At 39.3% G+C, this 24,493-nt stretch overlaps 2 protein-coding genes and 1 long non-coding RNA gene across 4 annotated transcripts; 2 read left to right on the top strand and 1 right to left on the bottom strand.

Moving 5' to 3' along the window:
- The first annotated feature begins 104 nt into the window (after window positions 1–104).
- Window positions 105–11,495, top strand: LOC109062386 (RUN domain-containing protein 3A-like). 2 transcript variants are annotated; one of them, XM_042727664.1, is made up of 12 exons: window positions 105–365; window positions 1,564–1,617; window positions 8,341–8,456; window positions 8,539–8,672; window positions 8,849–8,934; window positions 9,029–9,118; window positions 9,297–9,377; window positions 9,466–9,631; window positions 9,860–10,017; window positions 10,098–10,217; window positions 10,368–10,468; window positions 10,550–11,495. In XM_042727664.1, the coding sequence occupies exons 1-12, from the start codon at window positions 112–114 to the stop codon at window positions 10,690–10,692; spliced, it is 1,503 nt and encodes a 500-aa protein (XP_042583598.1). In that variant the 5' UTR covers window positions 105–111; the 3' UTR covers window positions 10,693–11,495. The 2 variants fall into 2 exon arrangements, with proteins under 2 accessions (XP_042583598.1, XP_042583607.1); XM_042727673.1 differs by lacking the exon at window positions 1,564–1,617 and having other exon boundaries at window positions 110–365.
- On the bottom strand, window positions 1,947–8,341 carry LOC122137968. The gene is made up of 2 exons (XR_006155182.1): window positions 7,145–8,341; window positions 1,947–3,434 (listed from the first exon to the last, which is right to left on the bottom strand). It is a non-coding gene; the product is annotated as an uncharacterized LOC122137968 (long non-coding RNA).
- A 1,040-nt stretch (window positions 11,496–12,535) lies between the features above and the next one.
- Window positions 12,536–24,163, top strand: LOC109062337 (protein FAM117A-like). Its single transcript, XM_019079426.2, has 8 exons — window positions 12,536–13,050; window positions 16,387–16,535; window positions 18,590–18,685; window positions 19,745–19,864; window positions 21,332–21,448; window positions 21,539–21,665; window positions 21,923–22,076; window positions 22,349–24,163. Exons 1-8 carry the CDS (start codon window positions 12,933–12,935, stop codon window positions 22,614–22,616), a joined length of 1,149 nt encoding a protein of 382 aa, XP_018934971.2. The 5' UTR covers window positions 12,536–12,932; the 3' UTR covers window positions 22,617–24,163.
- Window positions 24,164–24,493: the final 330 nt, after the last annotated feature.

The raw sequence follows: 24,493 nt of genomic DNA, 5'->3' as shown, positions 1-24,493 counted from the left end.
ACACACACACACACACACACATATATATATTTATTTATTTATTTATATTTATATTTATATGCATATACTTATTACATAAGTCAACCAGCCCCACTGACACTCTTTTCGTTGATGAGAGGTGCAAGTATTCAGATGTTGTCTTTTTGTCCCCCTGTCGCCCACCAGCCTCGGTTTTCTCAGCCGGAGCGCAGAGCTGCGGAAGGAGGGAGGGGTTTGAGCCGCGCCGGGAAACTAGAGGCTCGATGCAGCCTCCGCCGAGTGAAGTCAGGCTGTCTCCAGACCGCAATGGCTATGGGTCTAACGTCGAAAAAATCCTCTTCTAGAAACAGCGGCGTGGAACGCAAGAATCTCATCACCGTCTGCAGGTAGTTTATTGCATGACACACACAGAACCGCTTTCCACAACACGAAGCGTGTTTTCAGTTAGCTTGTAATATACCAATACCTAGGTAATTAAAACTGCCAAAGGTGTTTTTGTGTGTGTGTGTGTGTATATATATATATATATATATATATATATATATATATATATATATATATATATATATATATATATATATACACGTTTATATATTTTATTAACTAGAACATAGATAATAGGATATAGCATCTTTTCTGATTTACATTTTTGCGTAAACGCTTAATATTGAAGATGAGGCCCTTTAAGGACGTCGGTCCCTTATTTCATACCAGCATCCATGACGTCATTACATCCATCCGACCATTTTCATCGCTGTGCACTCGACAGGCTAAAACCACATGACATTCATCCTCAGAGCCTTTCACCAAAAAATAAAAAAATAAAATAAAATAATTGGGTTTGGTACAAAAAAAAAAAAAAAAAAAAAATCTCAAATAAGGGCTACATAGATAAACAGGACCATACATTAGTGCTAAATCGTACTCTATCTATCTATTTATCTATTAAAGTTGATATCAAATAAAATTCTGACCCTATTTACTTTCGTAATGCACGTTCCTTGTTTTATTTGAATGATTCATCTTCAGTGCATGGAATGTTATCTTTTCTCCTTAACGTTTTTTCCCTGATGTCATTTAGTCCACACAGGCTTTTGGATGATGTTGACCAATAGCCAAATAGATATAATGTTGATTCCCCTTGCATTTACTGCAAATAATAAAGAAAATGTCAGATGCAAATCATATTTTAAACAAATTGTATAAGCATTCATTTTTCACTGTATTATTTTATTGATCACCAAATCACACTAGAATGAATTGTCACCTTTGTTTCATTTACATCATTCATTGAGCATGTTTACTAAATAAATCTAGTTTGAACCTCAGTATAGTAGTTTACAGATGTTTCATGTAATCAGGAATTGAAAGCTATTATGTTTTTCTAACCCTCATCAGAAGATCCACATCATAAGGATCTTGACTTTATGGCACATCATTGGATATGAGTGACTCAGCCCAAAGCCACTCATTGTATGCTTGCAATACTATGTGCACATTTTGTCCCAGCGCACTGTGCATTGGTGAGTCATGGCTGAAGCGTATGAGGAACACTGAATTCCATCACTGCATTCTGTTCTGCAGGGCTCTGTGGGACTGCACCAGAGCTGCACTTTACCGGTCGGTTGGTACAGAGCAGTAAGTGGGTGTTGAATAATTCATGTTTGGGGGCGCCCCAGGCATAGGCCATGTACAGTTGCTGAATGGACACAAAACACTGTCACTCCTGTTGGGACAGCAGCACCATTGTGTTGTCATAATGGAAATGCAGTCAAAGAGATGATTGTGATGTGGCAAGCTGTTGTGACATCACCATCCCCATCTCTTTGCCTGCAATAAAAATGAGTATGGGTTCTAGATGGGTTAATTATACTAATGGATTAAAAAAAAAACACATTAAAAAAAAAATTATTCTTAGTTCCCAACATTTTGAATTATATATATGGAGAACAACACGGAAAAAGATCTTCATTAATGTCAGCACATATTTATTAAGTATACAGCACCATGGTTAGAACCAAACTTTTCAAGGTTCTACCGTCTGGATGGCAAAACTGGTTAAACACATGAAACACATGCTATGCTAATGCTGTGTGGAAAAATGAACAAGAAAGAATTACAAAAATGGACTTCAGACTTCACAGAATATTATAAACACAAAGACACTTTTGTTGAAAAGGGCAGAGGCCTTTCTTCACTACCCACATCTTTTGTATGGCCATGCCAGAGCTGTTTGTGACATTAAAACAAATTACAAATTACACAGGACAAAGGACTTGACGAGAAAAAAAAAAAAAAAAGATTTTTGACTCTTAATTAATGGCTGCTAGCAAAGAAATCTCAAACACTGCTTAATTAAATTGGATCGTGATTAGCTCAGATTACTTGGTGCTCTGAGAGACACATAGCTAAAACCTCCCATGCTTCTGTCATGTGTCTGTATTTCTCTGGTACATTGAGATCAGGAGACCATTGCGTTTATTTCCTTCACTCTCAATCATCAAACCCTCAGCCCCATTGTCATGTCTCTCAGTCCACAGTGAGATGCCCATTAATGTAAGTTGTTCAGTCTTTAGAGACCTTTAAACCAGGCTGAAATGCTGAATGGTCAGGGATATATGATTTTGGCCCCTAAATCACAGTGGGCAGTGTAGTCTTGGGCATGGTAGCTGATCTAAGCTGGAAATCAGGAGCAAATCTAACAAATATATTTATCTAAAGCATCTTTGTTAAAACTGAGAGCTGTTGACATTGTGGAGAAGGGTTCTGACCAACAGAAACACGGGTAGTTTCACTCCCCATAAAATACTCACTTATCTCAAAGCTGAGTTTGTTCTGCGCTAAGATCGAAACATTAGTGGTGTTGCATTTCTTCAGCTTTTTTGGTTACACATACTTTCTGGATCACTGACATACTATAACTATAGACAGTCACACAGTTTACACAGTTTCAGTTTTCTACTTTTTCAGTTCTTACACTCAAACTAAACAAATGTCAGTTTCAGAGGAGATAAACAAAGGTTTCATTTTAAGGGCACTCATAATACGTTTACATGTTTGTCAGGTGAATTTTACTAATAGAATACCTCCAATGTACTGTAAGTTTTTTTTGGATAAAAGAATATTCCAAACATTGTTTTCATGGAACAAGGCAAGAGCTCAGTACTTTGAACCATGAGATCCGTAAAAGTGAATGGCAGTAAACCATCACTGATATGGGGCAAGTTTAAGAGATTTAAGACGTGATGAAGTGTAAAATAGTGCATGATGAATGCCTCCCAGGTCAAAGTCGAGAGGTAAGAGTTCCAGCGGTCAAAGAAAGCCTCTTGTTGATGTCCCCATGTCTTGACTTTCTGATATAATGGAATGGCCAGTTTTGCTCATCTTCTTGATAAAGGTTTCCAGACAGCTGAAGCTAGTAATGTAAAGGTGTGGACTCCGATGATTCAAGAACTCTGCAAGGATGAGCATTTAAATTCAGTGTCAGCCTTTGTACAGTACAATCAACAGCTTTAGTTTTGAGTATGTCTTTTCATCTGAAATGATGAAATGATGCGACTTTAATAAAAAGGGGGGGGGGGCATAGTTGTCTTGATTCCTTCAACTACCTTCAATTAGATTTTTTTTCGATTTCTCTTAAAGGAGCTGGAGATCAATGTCTTTCAGACATTTTTAAAAAGGTTGAAATTGGGTATCAATTGCTGTATTTTCATCTTCATCCTTGAGATCTAGTTCTTTGACCATCTGATTTCCTATCTGATTTCCTAGGAACATATCAAAATCATGTTTATTTTACCAAACATGTCTTGGCATCAGGAAGACATGAAAGACGTGAAAGAAGTATATTAAAAAGTTAACACAGAGTGGGAGGGAGTTGTAGAGAAAGGATGATTGGTCAGGCTTGGGAGAGGAGGGCCAAACAGGGAGATAGTGATGACTGACGGAAAAGGGAGAGGAACCAAAGCATTACCTGAAATAAGGAGGCTCTAAAACAATCTGGAGTTATAATCAGTAATCTGTAGGTTTTAAAAGCTGAGAACAAACCCAAACTTGGATGTTATTCTGAAAGGTCATAGCGTATTGTCAAAGGTGACTTGAAAAAAACTTTCAAAATCTTAAGAGCAAGTGCTATGAAATAATATTTCATAGAAGGATCTGGCTTTTTGGCCTGTTATCAAAGTGGGTGAGACCAAGGACACAAAAGCCATTTGTTAAGTGGCTGCACATTTGTTTTTCAGTGTCAAATTGTACCAAGACAGTCTTGCTGCCACATCTCTCTATTAGCATTTTAGCCCTAACCCTGCTGACCCTCAGAAACTTGCATCTTTATATTTTCACTACACTTTACATTTATGCATTGTACAGTTGTCAAACTTTGTCATATCTTTGTGTTTTTCACTGCTCTTGTGACCAGACATAGTGTGCAGTCAAGACATTTGGTTGGCTGGTGTTTGGAGTTAACCTTCCTGTAATGATTAGCATTGTTTACGCGGTGTGGGATTGCCCTACACTTGTGGAAAACACCTCTTGGTTCAGCCATAGAGCCAAAGACTCAAGAATGTTGTTTAAAGTATCCGAATCTAACTGGGTTGTCATTACAGTTGCACAAATTTTGCTCTGGCCAAATGATGATGCAATGAAACGGGCACAATCAAACAACTACATGTGACTAAACTGAAATTCAAGTTGGCAAGATCAGTGATCCTTGTAGAACCTTTTGAATATCAATGTAACAGAATAAAATTTGTTAATTAGCACCATTAAATCATATGTTACATAAGTAATTCTATTATTGCTACAAATAAAAGTCTTTAGGCATAACCATCATCCTTTGGAGTTGGATTCATTAAGTACTAACCTGTATCCAGGATGTATTCCAGAGAAATCTTAGGTAAACAAAAATAGAGACTTGGTCCAAAAAGTAAAGTTTTTGTTTCGAATGGCAAAATTTTTTCAAGATGCAGTATCTTATCTTCACAGAAGGTAGGCTCTAAAGGTTGATGATGTTTCCTCAGCTGTTGGTGATATTTGCCAATATATTTTATTTGTTCCCAGCTTGGTGAATCTGTCCGCCCATCCCACTCCCAGCACCCTACACCCTCCCCAAAGATTCGGCCTTGCTCCCCATTAAACAGTCTTCCTCTTGGGCATAAAAGCCTTTCGGAAGGACGTAGTCTTGGTACCTCGGCTGAAGGAAGCAGCTCCCATGGAGATCTTTGTCTTGCCACTGGTGATGGTGGAAGAGCCCAGGGAAGTTGTGCTCTTCCCACGAGAGATAGAAGAGTTTCCCATCATGATCTTGGTCTTGTCTCTCTTGATCGATGTACTCCCCAGGCTGAGGGCCGTCTTGCCCTCTGTGATACTGGTGTTACCCATGGCAGAACCAAAGGTGGTGGCGTTGAAGCTCCAGGAGGTCTCCTCCAGCAGCCAGCCTAGATGACCTGACCTGGAGCACGTTCAGGGTTAAATTTTCTCAACTCTCCCTTGGGAAGCTTCTGCTCTCCTGATTCTACAGCCCTGGCAGCAACGCATCCCAACGCACACAGACAGCGTCTGGCTGGGTGTGACAGTCCAAACAGCTAATGTCGGGATGGGACCAGAATGCTAAGCGTGGTGAGAGCGACCCCCATGCAGCATAAAGCCCTTGTTGAGCAGTATAACGTGGGCTCCGCAAGGCCACATACCTCCCCTGTGTGCCGTGAATGGACAGAGGCTGCCGTAGGAGGCCTTAGTTCTATCTGGGGGCAGAGCGGACAGTAGACTGCATTGTCCCATCGCTAAAGCAAGGCACTGAAGAACACATTGTTGAGCGACACAATTGATGGTGACATCACTCAGTTCCGTGGCACTGTGCCTCCCTAGACCACTATCCAATGTTATACTGTACACGGTTGATTGCTGAGACTCAAGGGTGTGGTCTGCTTTCATGAGTTTATGTTATGTCAGACCCCCAAAATGTATAGTCAAATTAGTTATCATCGAAACTTCGTGTTGTGTTCTGTCCAATTTTGAAAATGAAAACATTTTCTATACAGCCAATTCTTGAGATTCTTGCTTATTGTGCAAGCTACTAGGTAAAGCCAGGTTCACACTGTAAGATTTTGGCTTCTTGTTAATAGATCTGAAACTTATAAAGTTCTGGGAGCGTAAGAAATTTTGTGTCACAGTCGTGCAGTCTGACTGCTTCTACTAGCTGTCGATGAGACGACTAGGACCAAAGTCTTGGCTACGATCGTAGAGTCTGACATAAAAGAAACATTACAGTGTGCTGTGGATTTTACCTAGATTTGGATCACATTGTATAGTTTAACAAGCAGTGTGTGCCCAGCTTAAGGTATAGTGAAACAAACTCTCTGAAATATTTCAGAGGTAGACACATTAATGTTTTAACCATTTCAAAGATCTATTTATTGACCATTCTGATTTAATTCATTGTTATACTGGTTGATTTACGTTACACTTAATAAGATTAAGAAGTCAAAGAATTAACACAGCACATTTTAATTGTAAGGCAATGGTTGAAGTTAAAACTTTTTACTATGACTTGGTTAGTCCACTCAAATGATACAATTCCACTTGCAAAACAGAATCTCAGATCTGGATTCTGGATCATTATCCAACTTAGACCCTTTTGCATGTGAACAACAATAGCAGCCATTCTAGTTGTGGCAGTGCACACCCTCACACATGCATGCATGTTCTCTTCATGAAAACCAGATTGGTGTCTGATCTCTGAACATGTTCTCTCAGACAAATCTTTATCTTAAAATCAACTGTATTCTCTTTCAGTGACAAAGATGTCATGCTCCATTCCTTGCTAATTTAAGATACACTTACACTGCATTTTGCATCTAGAATGCATTTGTGTGCGATTCTAGAGCAAGCTGGCAAACACTTGAATCTTATAAGACATCCAACCTGCTTAAACGCTTTACTACAAAGTTAATCTTTGTGGACACACATATACATATACTGTACATATACTGTTTGCAGTTATATTGGTGACTTTAAGTCACAAATGAAAATCCCAGTAGAGATTCCATTGCGTTTTGTTGCCTCTTTTGAGGGAAGTCTTAACTACAGTGACAGACTTCTCCCCTTGACTTAAAGTGGCCTTGCTCAGAGAACTAGTAGTCTCCCCGTGAGTAATAGTAGTTGTACCCACCACAAACGCAGTCTCTCCCTTCCTCAGTTTGGTCTTGCTCCTCGAAAGAACTGTCTTCCCCCATGAGATGGCCTTCTTGCTTTTCATCAGTTTGATTTTCCCTTTTGTAAAGCAGGTGTTTCTCAGTAAAAGAAAAGCCTTTCCTTTTGAGGCTTTTGAGTCGTCCTCTTGCTGTATATCTGTTGTCTCATCCTTTTCGGTGCTCTTTCTTGCTTTTGAAGTTTTGGTGTTTGTTTCAGTGTTTATAGATCTCCTTTCCATCTACTTGGTCCGACGTTTGGGCATGAGGGCCTTGCGGAAGGAGGTTGTAGTTTTGCCTCGGCTGAAGCTGGCTGTGCCCAGGGAGATGGTGGTCTTGCCTCTGGTTATGGTAGACTCACCCATAGAGGTAGTGGTGACCCCACGCGTGATTGAGGACTTGCCCATGGTGATGGAAGTCTTGCCACGGGCTATTGAAGAGCCGCCCACAGACAGGGCAGTCTTCCCTTCCGTAATACTGGTGTTCCCCATGAAGGCATGTAGGTCGTCAGGTCTTCAGACTTTCAGTTCTCTCTCTGTTTCCTCTACCCTTTGAGTGGGCTAGAGTCTTAGCATACCAGCGCCTTGCAGGTTTGACTGTTCTGGGAGAAAACTGTACACAGTATCGGGACAGCTCTAAATAGATCACACCACTAATTCAGCAAGTGGGTGGGTGGAGAAAGTGAGCGTGAGTGTGTTGGGATATGAGGGAGATTTGCTCACTATACTGTTCCTTTAAAAAAAAAAAAAAAAAAAAAAAAAAAAAAAAAACTACAGGCGCAGAGGATAGAATGGAACCCAGGCGAGGACAAAGGTCTTCATCCCGACAAGTAGCATAGAGCTGTTGGCAGGGGCACAAGGACTCCAATTGTGATGGCAGGAGTGGTAACGTGAATATGGCATCAAAAGGGCATTGTCTAGCACACAGGACAATTGGGATTGACCTCAGCAGTCCGCTGTGGCAATGCTCCCGAAAACGCCTGTCGTTACATCAGTCAGAATGGCAGCATTGAGTGGGGCCTGCACCGATGCTAGCGTTTGTGTCTGCCTGTAAGATGCTAATCATACTGTTGGTTTCGTTTTTTTGATGAATTTGGAGTTTCCCAATCGGATATGTTATGTAGCATATCTAGTGTAAATAAATTTTACTATATATTGCCTCTCTACTACTCTCTCAGGTTTTCTGTGAAGACGTTGTTGGAAAAGTACACTGCTGAGCCTATTGATGACTCATCAGAGGAGTTCATCAACTTTGCGGCAATTTTGGAACACATCCTCAGTCATCGTTTCAAAGGTATATATTTAAACAACTTCCTGTCAATTCCCAATGTGTGTTGGTACTCATGAATAATCTGTGCTGATTTTCATTTCATCAGGTCCAGGTGGTTGGTTCAGTTCTGATGGCCAGAGGAGTTTCTGGGACTATATCCGTCTGGCCTGCAATAAAGTCCACAACAACTGCATCAGTAGCATTGAGTGCATTGAGAACATTAGCACGTCACGAGCAAAGGCGAGACACTTTCATCTTCAAGCACTCTATCTTTACCCTCTTGAGATGATTAGCATAGCATATGTTTTGTTTTGGTTGCTGGTCCCCACCATGGGATGCTGGTGTGCTGATTTATTCCATTTTGCTTTACTAGCAAAGCTTTATCTGTAACTGTTTACTCTCTGGTTGTCCTACAGGGACGAGCCTGGATTCGCGTAGCTTTGATGGAGAAGCGTTTGTCTGAATATGTAGCCACTGCTTTAAGAGACACTCGGACTACAAGGTTATAACTCTGCACTCTTTCCAATGAGTTTGACAGCTGTCTTTATCATTTCAAAGTAATTTAATAGATTTGTAAATCTATATTTGTGCTGCAGGAGATTTTATGATGATGGTGCCATAATGCTAAGGGAGGAGGCTACCGTTCTGACAGGGATGCTAATTGGACTAAGTGCAATAGACTTCAGGTAAAAACACTGTATTCATGACAACTCACAAATAACACCTACTTCAGTGTGAATGTGTTTTTGTTTTTTTCATGAATGTGTCATTAATTAGCTACTAGTGGCGCCAATTTGAATGTGTTCACACCACAATTAATGTGATATGACTGTTTGTCTTATTTTTTTTTTTTGCCAACATTAGTTTCTGTCTAAAAGGAGAAATTTTGGATGGAAAGACACCTGCAGTGATCGACTACACACCTTACCTGAAGTTCACCCAGAGGTAGGTTTGAATTTGCTTACCAAACACAAATCCTAAACCTTATAGTAGCCTTTAAAATGCCATTACTGCCATTGATGTGCCTCTGCAGCTATGACTACCTGAGTGATGAAGAAGACCGCCGCAGTGTGGACAGCAGTGCCAGTGATGAGAGTGTAGCCGAGCATCCTTACATTCCTTTGGTCACAGACGAAGAGACCTGGAGCAACAAATGCCGAAAGATGGAGCAAAGATTCAAGATTGTCTATGCCCAAAAGGTATTCTGTGTTTTTGACTTCCAGTCACTGGGTGATCTGGCTGTCCATGTTGCCTGCTGAATAATCCAGCTTAAGTTGGTAGCTAGTTTCTTGCTGGTCCAAAATTGTCTAGCAACTAATGACCAATTTGGATCAGACTGAAACCAGCTACTATGTTCTGAAACAGCTGATTAAAGCAGAAATAGTGCATTCAAATACTAATCCATAAATCCAAAAATGTAATTTTAGGGTTATTTAGAGGAACTGGTCCGCTTGAGGGAATCCCAGCTGAAGAATGTAGAAACTGAGAACAAGAGGCTAGATGCTAAACTAGAGGAACTACAGGTCCAGAGTCGACAAGAGAAGAAAGAACTGGAGGCCATTATACTGGAGCTACAAGCACAACTGTATGCACACACACTATCACACCTCCTGCATTTGTGTCAACTAGAAGTCTCTAATGGCTTCATTCTGGTATGTTTTGCAGCACTGGCATAATTCCTCGTGAGTCCTCTCATTTGGTAAAAGGACTGTCTATTCCATTCATTAACAAATGCACAACTGCACAACCCGCCAACAACAAAGGAAATGTAAAGCTGTTCCGTCGGTAAGCGCTGATTCGAAATTTGAAGTCCCTCACCACACCTTGTTTAACACCTTGGCAATCGCTCAGAACACCTTAGCAACTACAACCCGGAAATCACTATTCAGTCTAGTCAATCTAGTCATGAAATTATGTTTTTTTTTTTGTGTTTAGGAGAAGTTTTCACAGTTTGGACCTCTCAGTCGATGTGAGTTTGAACTCTGACTCTCAGAAGGAAGATGACAATCCGAATGGAGACACAGCCTGGTCAGCAGGTAAAAACATGCAGAATAACACACAATACAATAATATCTGAATACTGATTACTAATTAATGTTCTCTTCTCTCCTCTTCAGCTAAAGATAACACTCCCTCTATGCTCGGTCTATGTGGTTCTTTGGCTTCTCTACCTAGCTGTAAGTCACTGGCAAGTCTCAAATCCAGTGAGTATTTGGTCAACATCAGCACAGAGCCAAGTCCTGCCCTGTCTCCTAGCTAGGGGGCGCCAAATTCTCAGTCTCAGCTGTACTTTCCTCCAAGAGACACCACGGCTGTCCTACCAATATGCTTCAAAGATCCCAGTAAGCTGAAACAACGTAATATGTATACTTGGTGTTCTATCTGAATTTGGTTTTTGTGACGTGTAAGATCTTAAAAATCCATGAACGACAACCCCTCCAGCACTCTCTTATTTTCCTATCTTTACCTGACAACTTATTCACTCTTGTCTTCCACCCTTCAGTCTTCTTCAGCATGTTTGTGTCTGTAACATTCCCTGAGCCTGATATTAGAGCCCAAAGGCACAGCAGCTTATCTCTGTTAGTTCTGAACTCATTAGTCCTTGAACACAAAACTCAAGACTTGGCAGTTATTTATTATTCATAAATTCAGCTGAATGAATATGAACATACAGAGTGGCACATCTGTTCATGCTACCCACAGTTGAATCTCAAATTTAGACATATTGCATTTCCTATACTTATTAATAAATAATATGATGGAATAAAAGAGAGACCAAGGAAAGACCTGTTGCCTGTATCTGCATGTCAAATGCGCTTTATTGAGGCTGTAAATGCCTCAGCTGACTCTATGTACTTGCTCCTTTGACAGTTATATTATGTGACTGGAAGTAACTGCAAGTGTTGTCAGCTAAATTAAAATCTCTTGTCATATTTATCTTATTGATGTTGCTTCATTTCTTGTATTTCTTCAGTTTCTGTATGTATACATGACTGTCTATTTTGTTATGCGGTGGCAGTGCTCTGCGGTTTTGAATGTTAATAAACGATTCTTTTATCTCAACTCACACTTATTTGTATAAATATTTCAAAGCCTATAAATCTCACAATCTTTTCCCAGAATGCTTCAGGGCAAACAGCAGCACTTCCTGGGAGAACTCACATCTAGTGGATATTGCTTGTAACAGCTTTGCTACGCAGGGGACGATCACACAGAAATACACAGTGTATCTACTCAGTACTGGCCACGTCTTCTACATAAGGAAGGAAAGTGAATGATCTGATATGAAAAAACAAATGAAGAAATGCATATGATAATACAAATATCATGTTGGCACAAGCAGTGCAAGACATTTTCTGTTTTACTCATAATAAACATCAGTAATCAGTTTCTGATGGATAAAACCAAGTCCTGCACTACATTTTCTCACTGAATATCCCATTTATATATATATATATGTGTATATATATATATATATATATATATATATATATATATATATATATATATATATATATATATATATATAGTATCACTTGCATGGGTACATGTCTGTATGTACATTGCAGGAATGCAGTACAGTACTGTATATCACCCTCTCAAGTGATATCCAAGATCAGGGGGAAGAAATATAAAACTTAAATCACTGGAAAACCCTTACTGATAAAGGGGGAGAAAAGTTAAGTAGTGTATAAATGCGTTTGAGACTCAGCATATGGGGGGTGTTTTGGTCGACGACTTATATCCTATCATATTTAGATTCCTATTTACAACACTTTGCCACCCTAAATGTCCTATTAAAAAACCCCTTGGTTAAAACATGATTTTTTTAAAAATTACGTAAAGTTGAATTGTAATATAATCCAGTATTACCTCAACAAACCCGTGTTCTTTCACTTAGGACACTATAACTTTCAGTTGGCACGCTCACTGCTGCTGGAGAACTGTGGAAAGTATGAATTTTAATGAAGTGGGCGGGGAGAGTCGCACTGAGACCCGCCCCTAATAGATCGATGCTGCCAACGACCAATGGGGTGTGAGTAGTATTTTTCAGCAGCCAATCAGAGTGGGGACATGTGTTTAGACGCTGTGCACTGCTCTGAATCCGACACGAGTGTGTAGGTTGGTTGTTGTCAGATTGTGCACTGAAGAATTGGCAGCAGCCCATACAATGTAGTTCTTTACTAGGCCAAGTGGAATAAGCAGTTTAGGACGGCTCATAGAAATTTATATGGTTTTTCAGCCAGAAAAAAAAAATAGCAATGACCAACGCATTTTGTTAAAGTAATTAGTTTGGGAAAACTTCACTATCATCACAAAAGAAAGTAGCTGACTAGCTAGCGAGTGTGCTAAAGCAAAGTATTTGCACACAAACTTTATTTTTTTTTACGGCTAATCGGACGAAAACCTCTGCTGGAGCATCAGCTCTATGTAAACGCTGGAGTTTGCGAGATTCGTGAACTTTTTAAAGACTTTTTAAAGCACAGAGAGACTGTGGGAATGTCGTGTCGGAGTGGAGTGGCCCGGGTGGGTAATCAGGGACTGCAGCCCCTCCGAGCCACGGTCCCGTTTCAGCTCCAGAACCGACCAGCAGCGCGCTGCAAAGACACCAGGCCAGGTAAAAACCACCAGAAACACGCAAAAGCACTTTATAAAGCCATGGCGTTCATTTACTGATATGCCCAACTGTCCTATCCATTCTAACTCTGCTTCTTTGTTAGGTATAATAATAATATTAATCATATTGTGAATGGATAATCTGCGGAAGTCCTGTAGTTTAGTTGCTCTTTTCATGGCTTCGGTGCAATAAATGTTCCCAGAGAGCACTGAACGACCCCCACCTTATTCCCTACATGTTTTGTGTCCCTGGTGGTCACAGAGCATGGCATGGGAGTGATTAAGCATAGCAGCTCTGTCTATTAAGTCACTTTTAGTATTTCTTTTAGATGTTATTGTTTGCCTGCAGTGTTTTATAAACTCTCATCACTGTTTTGGCATGTTCAGCACATAAACAGTGTGTGTCCAGGGCTCAAGAGGTCTGTTTTGCTTCAACTGAAATAATCTGCAATCAGGAAAAACAAATCACAACTGTCACATTACTGCGACCAGCTGTTATACACTAAGATGACACATTTGGAAACAGTTCTTGCATTGTTTTTGTGCCGCTCAAGGATTTTACTCTACAGAGATCTAGTATAAATGCAGGTTTGCTATCGTAGATCAGGGGTCTTCAGCCTTTTTCAGGCCCCTTTGATAAGTAGAGAGACAAAGCAGTTAACACTGACACTGTTAAATACTCTGTAAATTTTAATGTTACATATTAAACTTGGTCGATAATAACGTGTATTGTACAATATTAATGCATTTACATGCTATACCATGGTTATGTTTCAGATCCTTTAATTTGATCATTATTGATTAACATTGAAAACCCTTGTCTTATATGATTGGCATGACAGCTACACTAGAAGAAAAAAAAAGGGGCAGAATTTTTTTAACCAAGATGAAATTTTGAAGTAGAAAAACTGAAGTAATAGTTTCTTACAAAACACATTACAATACGTTTTATTTACAACATTTTTGTCTCTTAGTGTGACATTTTTCATAGCTGTCAGGCTGCGTCTGGTATTTTACATCAGCATATTGTCAGATTTCCTCAACTAAGTGAGAATACTTTGAAAAGTCTCGTCTTTAGTTTTAGGACAATGTGTGAATCACAAAGGGCCGTCGATTCTGAGTGCAACTAGATCTTCACAAGGCTTTTGTGAGATGAGTAGGTCTTCCACATGGCAGTCTACAAACAGGATAGAATGACCAAAATATCTTTTTTATTGTAAATTAACCAAGGCAGTAAACAGCAAATCCCTCTGGTCTCTTAGCATTTGTGCTGTTGCTCAGTAAGTCACGTGTGCAGCCCACACAAAACGAGGCTGAAATCTCCACAAACTTCCACAGAACTGAAACACCAGTCATTCAAGAAGTTCAACTCACTGGCAGTACACTGGAGTATAGCATTCGCAGCTTCAAATCAGTACTGAAAAAGTTCTAATATTTATTTTTCCTGGTCTGATCATGAGTAATCTGTTTATTGAAAGAAAAATAAATGAGCTTAGGCTTCTATAGCCATCATTGAATTTGGCACAATATCATGGCATGCGTTTCTATTCTGTGGTTGCGCAAAGGAGCACAAACGGTGGCCAGAGGTTTGGCTGTGTGTAACTTTAGACAATATGTCAGTATATGTATTTTTATATCCTGCCCACTGTGCTTGCAGGAGGAGGATATGATTCTGAACTATGCAGCTCATTGGCAGTTTTCATCAGGACAAAAACATGTCTATGAACTAAATAACTATTGAACTAAATTCAATTTACATAAAGAAAACAAAACCTGTTTTGGGGCAAATCAAGACTTTTAAGCCTTTTTGCATTCATGCAAATTTAAATACATTTCCACCTGATTCTCATTACCATAATGCACAACAAAAATAAATAAAATGTAATGCCAAAGCATTTAAGTATTTGTACGTTGCAATGGTATTTTTGTACTGTCTTTATTATGATTTAAAATATTAAACTAAAATATATTAAACTTAAATAAAAAAATAATTATTATATATATATAATTTATTTATTTTTTAATTTTTTATTGGGGTTAAATGTGACCTGGATTTGTTTATGTGAGATTACCTTACACATACACTCTTGCACCATATCAGACAAACCATACATATTCCTCAACCCTTACAATGTCACAGTCGCATTCACATAGTCACCCAACCTGCTTGATACCACACCTACAAAATAATCTCTGTACTAGACAAGTGTGCCTTGTTTAACACCCACCAGTAAACGTCCACCATCCCAAACCCTTAGACCCTAGGGGCTGGGAGGAGGTGAATGGATCCAGGAAGGACCTGACAAGGTTGGAGATCGGGTGTACCATTATTAGTTCCTCTGACATGATCAGTGCACAGTAGTAGTAAAACCGTCTTGTGTACGGTGGAAAATGATCCTCTGAAGTATTTTTGGAAAGAGCCTAATAACTAGCTTGTCTGCTGTGTGTTGATGAAGCACCAGGATGTTCAGCATCCGTTACGACAACAGTGTCTATTTATAACGATTCTTTCATGCATGGACTGTGTTTCAGCATGCCAACTCACGGGATAAACTGAAAAGATTATTATACATAAACATCATCAGAAACATATTTAAATGTCAGAGATGTGGCACAGTGATTAGTGCAAATGCTCATGGGACGGCCGTCTCGTTCTCCTTCTTTTTGGCTGTCTTTGGTAATTCAGTGTATCTGTTTTCAGTTTAATCAGCTGAATTAACGACGAGAAGTCAAAGGTGTTTACTTCCATCTCATTCATCACACTTTTTTGGGGCTGCTTTAAGCCGTTGTTACTTTCGTGCAAATTGAATAGAGAAAAAGTAATGCAAAAAAGATTTATTATTTAAATTTGAAAAAAATAAAAAAATAGATATATAAGCATTGTTATTGTGATTTATTTATTTGTTTTAAATTGGCTATGTTTGAAGTGAAACACTACTTTATCCTTGTTTTATCCTTATCCTTTACTGTGTCATATTCAATATACATTGCTTTATGTTCTATAAAAATAGTAAGTGAATAAAGTACATCAATTTCAAACAGTAGTATATTAATGCATGTGAGGGGCATCCAGTATTCATATAGGAAAAAACTGTCTTTTTGCCTTTCGTAACACAGTTCCGTGTTAAAATGTTGTATCTTTTGTCAGTGCAATCAAACAAATCAAAAAGAAGAAGTTAAATGAGTTCACTATTTGCTTATTATTCACACTCTTAATGCGCAATTTGCATTGTGGAGTAGAGTATTGCATGCTATTTGCTTTTTTATTGTTGAATCCATTTATTATTTTAAAAACATCTCACCGTTTTCATTCTCTCACTCTGTCCTCTCTTTGTAGCCGAGTACAAGACGAAGGGTCGCCCGCCGAAGCCAACCTTGCGACGGACATTGTCTCTGGACACTTTGGTGGGACCGTACCTTCAGGGTAACTGGCCTAGAGACCCAGAGTGTCAGCCTGTTACCTGTGTCAATGACAAGGCCACACAGGTGAGATCCTTCCCACTCAAACTTTCATTTTTGGTGAACTATTCCTTTAACACGTCTTGGATATTAATAGCAAACAAATGAGATCCTGTCTGACCATGTGGAGTGGAGACTTTACTACTCAGAGGGGAGTTAAACAAACCATTGGTTTGATCTGCCTTATATGATACACATATAGAATTATGCACAGCTGTTTTAACATTTGTGTTGTTTGCAAAGCATAATTCTGAAATGGTAAGAGTACAGTGTTTGTTTTAGAAATCTGAAATCAAGCAGTTCCTAATGAAAGATCTTGGCTTTGGGGAGAAAGAGTTTGGCTGGTAATGGAAGGAGATTAGGAAAAGTCACCCTGGAACGGCAGCCATATTGGTTTTTTCCAAATGGTTTCCATATGAGTTCCTGGAGCACTGCTCCAACTTGCCTGCTGGGGTTTGCTATATTCAGTCAAACACACAAGTTGAAAGTTTGATTTAGCTTCTTAGTTTGTTAAAGGTTTTGCACTGTTAAAATAATTTGATTTAGTAGGGAAACTCCCCTACAACTCTCATTTTCTTGAAAATTGTAGTTTTATTTATTAGACGAGACATGTAGTTGTAACACTGCTTTAAACCACCTTGTTGCTTTGCTGATTTGTGAGAGAGCAGTAGTTTGTGGGTCTGTTTGTTTGGATGGTCGTCGCTTCCAGTGACCGTCCCCTTCAACCCCTGCCACACACACACACACACACACACAATGCAACCCCTGCCACACACACACACACACAATGCACAAGCAAAACCCCCACTCACACCCTACTTTCATATCTTCACTTTATGTCATGCATTTCTTCCTTGATGAACAAATGCAACCCACTTTTTAGTGGACATTCAACAGTTAACAATTGTACAGTCTCAAGACACTCTCGACAGTCTGCCCAACCCCCCATCTGACCTCCCGTCCGGTCCACTTGAGCGCAGACGGGGACTTCTGAAACTTTAGCCAGCATCTAATGTGCTGTGCATTCAGACACTCAAACTCAATGTCCGTTTATAGGCCTAATCCCACGGCAGCCTGATGTGGGCGGGCAGGCCGGTGTCCAGGCAGAAAGGAATAAGGGCCGAATTTATATTTAAATCAACCCGCAACCCTGCCCCCACTGGGCCATGTGAAACCTCTAGCCACTAAGCAGACACTGTTAGTCCTGATCTTGCTCTCCAGGGCCTGGAGGTGATGACATGTTTTAATATCGCTCACTTCAACTGCATGTTGTTGCATTAGCATCCCAACCGCACAAGATATTTGTGACCTCCTGCAGGGACAGGGATGGAAGACACAGCAGGAGGACACTTTTTGGGTTACGATAAGCTCTGAGATGGAGCTCGGTGATTGGGTCTCTTGGAAAATAATCGTTTGGTGTTCGGCGATATAGTGTGCAAGTGTGCGCTAGCTGGGCTCCCACTTCTTTTCAGAGTCAGCTCAGTGAGGCCTGGGACTGTAGGACGGGGGTATCGTGACGGTATGCATGCGTCTGTCTGTGTGAGTGCACTTGAGGACAGACACGTTTGTGTTTTTCCTTCTACATCTTTGAAATGTGGTGCAGCAGAGTCAGTGGTTTCTATCATGCACGTCTCTGCACAGCTGTGTGTGTTTGGGCGTGTCTGTGTGTTGCAGGTGTGTCACATTTTCTGTCCCATATTCAAATGCGTTTAGTGAGGCGTGGAAGCAGCTTTCAGTTCCATTTGTGATGTACAGAAAAACATGTTAACACTTGGCAAGCGGAGTGCACCTCTCTCACAAACGGATGCTTAAGTTTGAACTGGAACAGCATTTAAGGGAGGGTGTGTTATCGGCTGTCTTGTGTTCGGTGGAAAGGGCTGGATTACTTTATGTAAAGTCTGAGGGTGTTTGGGATAGTAGGTATTCAGTGAGGGGAGGTTCAATTTTGATTATCCTGAATGAAATGAAGCTTTGATGTATCGTTGAGAAAGCATTGTGGGTGTGAGCTTCTGAAAATCAGGATCTTTAAAACAATGTCACTTGGAAAGTCAAATGTAAGCTTGTTTTCTTTCTTTTCTTAGACTCCCAGTTCCTGGATAGAGGAGACGCGGGGGCGGAGAGGGGTTGGCGGTCACAAGCGTTCGGCATCATGGGGTAGTGCTGAACACCTCAGAGAGGCAAGTACTTGATGTTGGCCGGAAAATGTTGTTTGCTGTTTTGAGACACAAAGTTATCTAACTAAAAGAAAGCACATTACAGTCAAAAGTTTTTGAACTGTAAGATTTTTAATGCTTTTTAAAGAATTCTCTTCTACTCACCAAGCTTGCATATATTTAATCCAAAATACAGCAAAAGCAGTAATATTGTTAAATATTTTTACTATATATATACGTGTGTGTGTGTTGTAATTTATTCCTGTGATGGCAAATTGTTTTTAGCATCATTACTCATTTTTTGTGGAAACCATGATTTTCAGGATTATTTGAAAATTAGCTGTAATGAAAGTTCAAAAGAACTGCATTTATTTGAAATAGAGATCTTTTATAACTTTAGAAATATCTTCAGTGTCACTATTGATCAATTTAAAGGGAGGTATAATGCTATTTCATGCATTCTGAGTTATTTATACTTTTAAAGAGTTGGATTCTCATGCTAAACATTGCCAAAGTAAAAAAAAAACAAGTATTTCTGTGTCAACTACACTCCTTCTGGATTTGTATAAGTTTCGGAAAGTTTTTATCGAGCATGGCCCTTTATGACATCATGAAGGGTGGATTTCCTTGTATGGGCAATTCTCCCGGAACAGTGTGCGCACATTAACCAGAGCGAGAGCGAGAGCAAGAGCGCATCATCAACGTGCTTCATTCTGGTTAGGGAAGACGCCAGCAGCGCTACACAGGACTTGCTCGAGAAGAATGTCTCCAAAGAAGTGTGTTTTTGGATGTGAGGGAAATATAATTATTATTTAGACCCATTATTCAAATTATTCCTGGCCACTCTGTCCCATCCATTTTTAGGAACTATTCTGTGCAGATTTTCATACTAAACTCGTTTTACTTCTGTGGTACCATAGCTGCTTTTTACAAGTGCATCTACAGAGAATACTCTACTTTTGAACAGAAGGTATAACCTTTATTGTAGGTCAGCATAAAGGGCATAGCAGTTAGGTTCCACCTCTCCTCTGCACCTTATAAATTTACATCTGATACTACAACTCTCATATTTCTCTTCTTCAGGTTGCTAAACTTCGGCAGTCCTTACAGAAACGCTCCAGACATGCACCTACTGCCATGGACTGTGACCAGACACACCAACACACACACAACAGCCAAACACACTCGCCTGGAAGTACACAGGTAAACAAGAATGTATACACAAACCTAAACAATGTATGAATTAGGGATGTAACGATTAACCAGTTGTATAACGATTTTAAGCCGGTTGAAAATCGATTAAAATATGTGACGATTCAATCAGTTGAGATGCTAAACAAATCGCAATTCATTTAGTGGTAGGAGTTTATATGAATGTATGTTTGAGGGTAACTTACTGTCCTTAGGAAAGTTTAGATGGTATTTTTTCTTTTCATCTTGCCGCTTTATAATGCATATTAAAGTTCATAAATGCAGTGCTGCTTCGTTTACAGCAGAAACCAAGGAAACGGTTTAAGAGCCACCTGCTGGCAGAGAGTGAATCTGCGTCTCATTCAGCTCGTCTGCTGTTTCTGTTTCATACAGATATTTTTATGTATATTTTCACAAAACTCAAATCATTCTGTTTTTGCTCCAAATTTCGAAATTATACAATCTAATTTAAATTAAAAACTGCTCATGTTGCATGTATGCAGCATCTTTATTTGGATCATGATTAAAATGCAGTGGTTGCCTCTAATTTTAAAAGCAAAGAGCACAGACAAAGCCTTATTTCGTTTATATGAAGAGCTTTATTTTATTTGTTAAACTTATATATTTGATTTGGGGCTTGTTTTAAAATTTCAATTTAGTTTTGTTATTTACATTTACATTATATTCAAATTTTGTTATTTAGCAGACGCTTTTATCCAAAGCGACTTACAAATGAGGACAATAGAAGCAATCAAAACCAACAAAAGAGCAATCATATGCAAGTGCTATATTAGTATGTTATTATAGTGTTATATTTTGTCCAAGCAATAATAAAAGGACACATTTAATTTATAATTTGTCTTAAATCTAATTTTGTAAAAAAAAAAAATTGTGAATTGAATCGTGACTTGAGTGAATCGATACATCCCTAGTATGAATGTATTTTGACCAGCTTGTTATTTTACAGTAGTGGCAATCAGGGCTATCAAGAGAAAGGTTGGGGGCATTTATAAAGGTTGTGCTTGTTTATGAGCAGTGATTAGGAGCTAAGCCTCTCAGGTTGGCCCACATCTCACTAGCAACAGAGATTTAAAAACAGAGCAGCTTTACTTAGATGGTGTCAGTGAGCTACAGCCACTGATATGGTGAAAACACACAGCTGGTTATGTGGCAGAGGCTCTCTTTGTACAGTAGTATATTTAGAGGTGACAATATGCATAAATCTACTTGCATTGAATGCTATGCATGTTTATTATATTACATAAATGTATAAACATACAGGTTAATCTCATGTGTTCAGGTTACATTTAACTGCGAAAAACACACACACACACATACACCTATATATACACACAGAGAGACCTATAAATCAATTAGTGTACAAGTATAAGCTTGAAGAAAACAAAACAAGCAAACAGACTCACACAAACATATATACATATATATCTCTGATAGTCGTGTGTGTGTGTGTGTGTGCAGACGATGCCTCTGATTCCACTGAGCCGATTGGCCCCCAGACTGAGACGCAGTGTTGAAGGACTGAACCTGGAGCTGGAGGGAGTCTTTGTGTCTGAAACAGCAAAGGAACAGCACAAAGTCAGTGTGTATTTGTTTGTATGCGTGTTTCTGATGTACACTTTGAGTTTCACAATCATCTGAAACCCGTCTGATTTTGTGTGTGTTTAGATTCTGGATGTACCAGATGGTCACAGAGCCCCCGTCCCAGCTCAAAGGTACAGCAGCGCTTCACAGAGCGACCCTTCTCCTGCCCAGCTGTCCCCCTCACACTCTCCCTGCACCATCACAGACACCGGTCAGTATATGTATAAACACAGAAACAGACTTTATAAAGTCTATTTTTCATGTTCCATGTCAAACTGAGACAAGACAGCCAAAGATGGATGTGCTCAGAGTCTAACGGTTAAAAAATAGCACACACCGAACTTGCTCTTAGGTACATCATTCATATTTTAGCAACACATGAGAGGAAGGTCTGTGTTGAAACTGTTAATTGTGTAATATGCTTTTGGTTGATGACTGTCTTTATCGGTCTACGTGTGTTGTGTTTAGATATGGTTGTGTGTGGGCCGCTCTGTCCGCCTTCCTCCCCTCCTCTATGTATTTCTGAGCCACCATCATCTTCTCCTCGTCCAAACAAGACGTACGTCTTTCAGAGAGAACCTCCAGAGGGCTGCGAGAGAGTACGTGTGTCTGAGGAGGCCATGTAAGTTAAGCACAAACACGAACCACTGTATGTGTTAGAAAATAGACATAAAACTGTAACACTGTAGGGAACAATTCTCACTATTAACTAGTTGCTTATTAGCATGCATATTACTAGTGTATTGGCTGTTTATTAGCACTTATAAAGCACATATCAATGCCTTATTCTGCATGACCATATTCTAGTTCCCTTAATCCACCACATATACCTAAACATGACTAACATACATATGCAGTTAATTTCATTAATTCATCAGTCAATTTCTTCTTTAGCCTTCCCTGTGATGGAAATGCTCCTCTTCAGCCTTCCTGTCCTGACCCTAACAAGGTGAATTTCACACCTCACGGTGGCTCCGCCTTCTGTCCTGTCAGTCTCCTCAAGCCCCTCCTCCCTTCAATGGACCTGTTATTTCGTGGCCTGTCTGTTTCACCCGTCACTGGCTGTTCGGCTCAAAGTGCTGCCCCCTGTCAGACACCGGGACATGCTGTGGGCGGTTATTTGAGCGGCACCCTCGCAGACCCTACCACCACCTCTCTGTGAATGGAGGAAATTCATGACGAGGAAAGAAAAACTTAAGAATGTTATGCCTTTGTCCCGCATAACATTCATGAGGGAAGAACAAAATGGAGAACTTTTCTTCATCTAAAACTATGGTGGACTCTCTCTGATTTCATTTGTCTGTGACCTTTTGACCTCAGGACACTCCACTTGGCACTTGTGATCATTTCGTTTCACATTATAGCATTTAACTATTGCTATATTTTTTCTAATTTCTATAAAATAATACTGATGACTATTCATCATCTGTGTAAGAATATATTTTTAGCTCTGTCAGAACATTCACTATCATATTTTGTCTATCAGACAGATTATAAAACATATGTGCTATAAGCCTGACCCACTGCATGATGGTTTTACAGAGCTGTGGATCAATCAGAAACATGTTTCTTAATTCAGTATTTACAGACACAGGTCTATACTGCATGCATTAAAAGAGGCAGTAATAGACCAAAGCGTCTCTCATCAGCTGTTCGTTATAGTGGCATTTCATTTTGACGGCTGACCAAGGTGTTTTGAATGCTGGGTTTGTTTTGAATACTCTCAGCATGTCTGTTTAGTAGTTCAGAGTATATACATCATTAAGCAGTAGGTGTTTAATGAATGTCACCAAATGCTCAGTGAAGAGCTATTATTCATAAAGTAATCTTTCAGAGCTTGTCAAAAAATGTCCCTTTCATATTTCACCACCAGTCAAATGAAAAAAAAAGAAAGAATACATTTGTATTAAGATTTTATTTTTCACTGTGTCATAATTGTAGGACGAGTAAGCGTGTATTGTTACTGTATTAAAGTTAAAAAGTAAAGAATATGTATATGTATGTATAAAATAGGTACTAAGATAGATTTGATTATTTTTCTATTTTATCTTTTGAGTTTGGATTGAAATATGATGGGGATATTTTCTTAATAGATTTTATGTGAGATTCACCGGTCCAGAAAAGCTGTTTACAGTTGTAATTTAATAAGGGAAAGGCAGAGGCCATTATTGCTTGTTTATTCTGAGGTCTTCATGTATTGTGGGCCGCTGACACTTAAATTTGGTGTAAGACAAGAATACAGACGGGACCCCATTAAGGGTTTATTTCGCTACGCACTTGATAAGTGTGCTGTGCTGAATTTCACTTCAGACTTGACTACTGATCTTACCCGCAGTGGTCATATTGTTCAGTTCATTTGAGCACCAAGCTGTTAAACAAACACTCTACATAAGACACAAGCAAGTTTGCTGCATTCAGGTACAATATGTGCAAATCATACAGAATGAGACTTCCAGCAAATTATTGTTTGCTGACATTTAAAGCACTGTTATTATCCCATATGTTTGCATGGATTGTGTCTCGGTCTTGGAACCATCCATTAAGTTTTTTTTTAAGTTCTCACTTGTTCTGTAAGGGTGCTGTTTTATTGACATTGTTCTCAGATTGATTGTCTTGAGTACAGTTATTGTACACCAAACCTGTTTTGTCCTATATATTGTAAATTTATGTTACTCAATTTTGGCTGCCATAAATAAGAGGCGCAGAGAATTAAGAGTGTGGTTGCTGTTCTGTATATCAACTTAATAATTATGCATCCTTGAGCACAAGTTTCACATAAGTATCTATCTATCTGTCTATCTATCTATCTATCTATCTATCTATCTATCTATCTGTCTATCTATCTATCTGTCTCTCTCTGTCTGTCTATCTATCTATCTGTCTATCTATCTCTCTGTCTATCTATCTATCTGTCTGTCTGTCTATCTATCTATCCATCTGTCTGTCTATACATACATATATAAAATAATGTAATATACATTTATGTGTCCATTTAAATCGAACACTTGGAATTCTAGAATATTTGCATGAATGAGACGT

Source organism: Cyprinus carpio, chromosome A3 (assembly GCF_018340385.1).
Source record: "Cyprinus carpio isolate SPL01 chromosome A3, ASM1834038v1, whole genome shotgun sequence".
NCBI lineage: Eukaryota > Metazoa > Chordata > Actinopteri > Cypriniformes > Cyprinidae > Cyprinus > Cyprinus carpio.
Note: the sequence above shows the minus strand (reverse complement) of the source record. Positions and strands in the feature narration are given on the sequence as shown.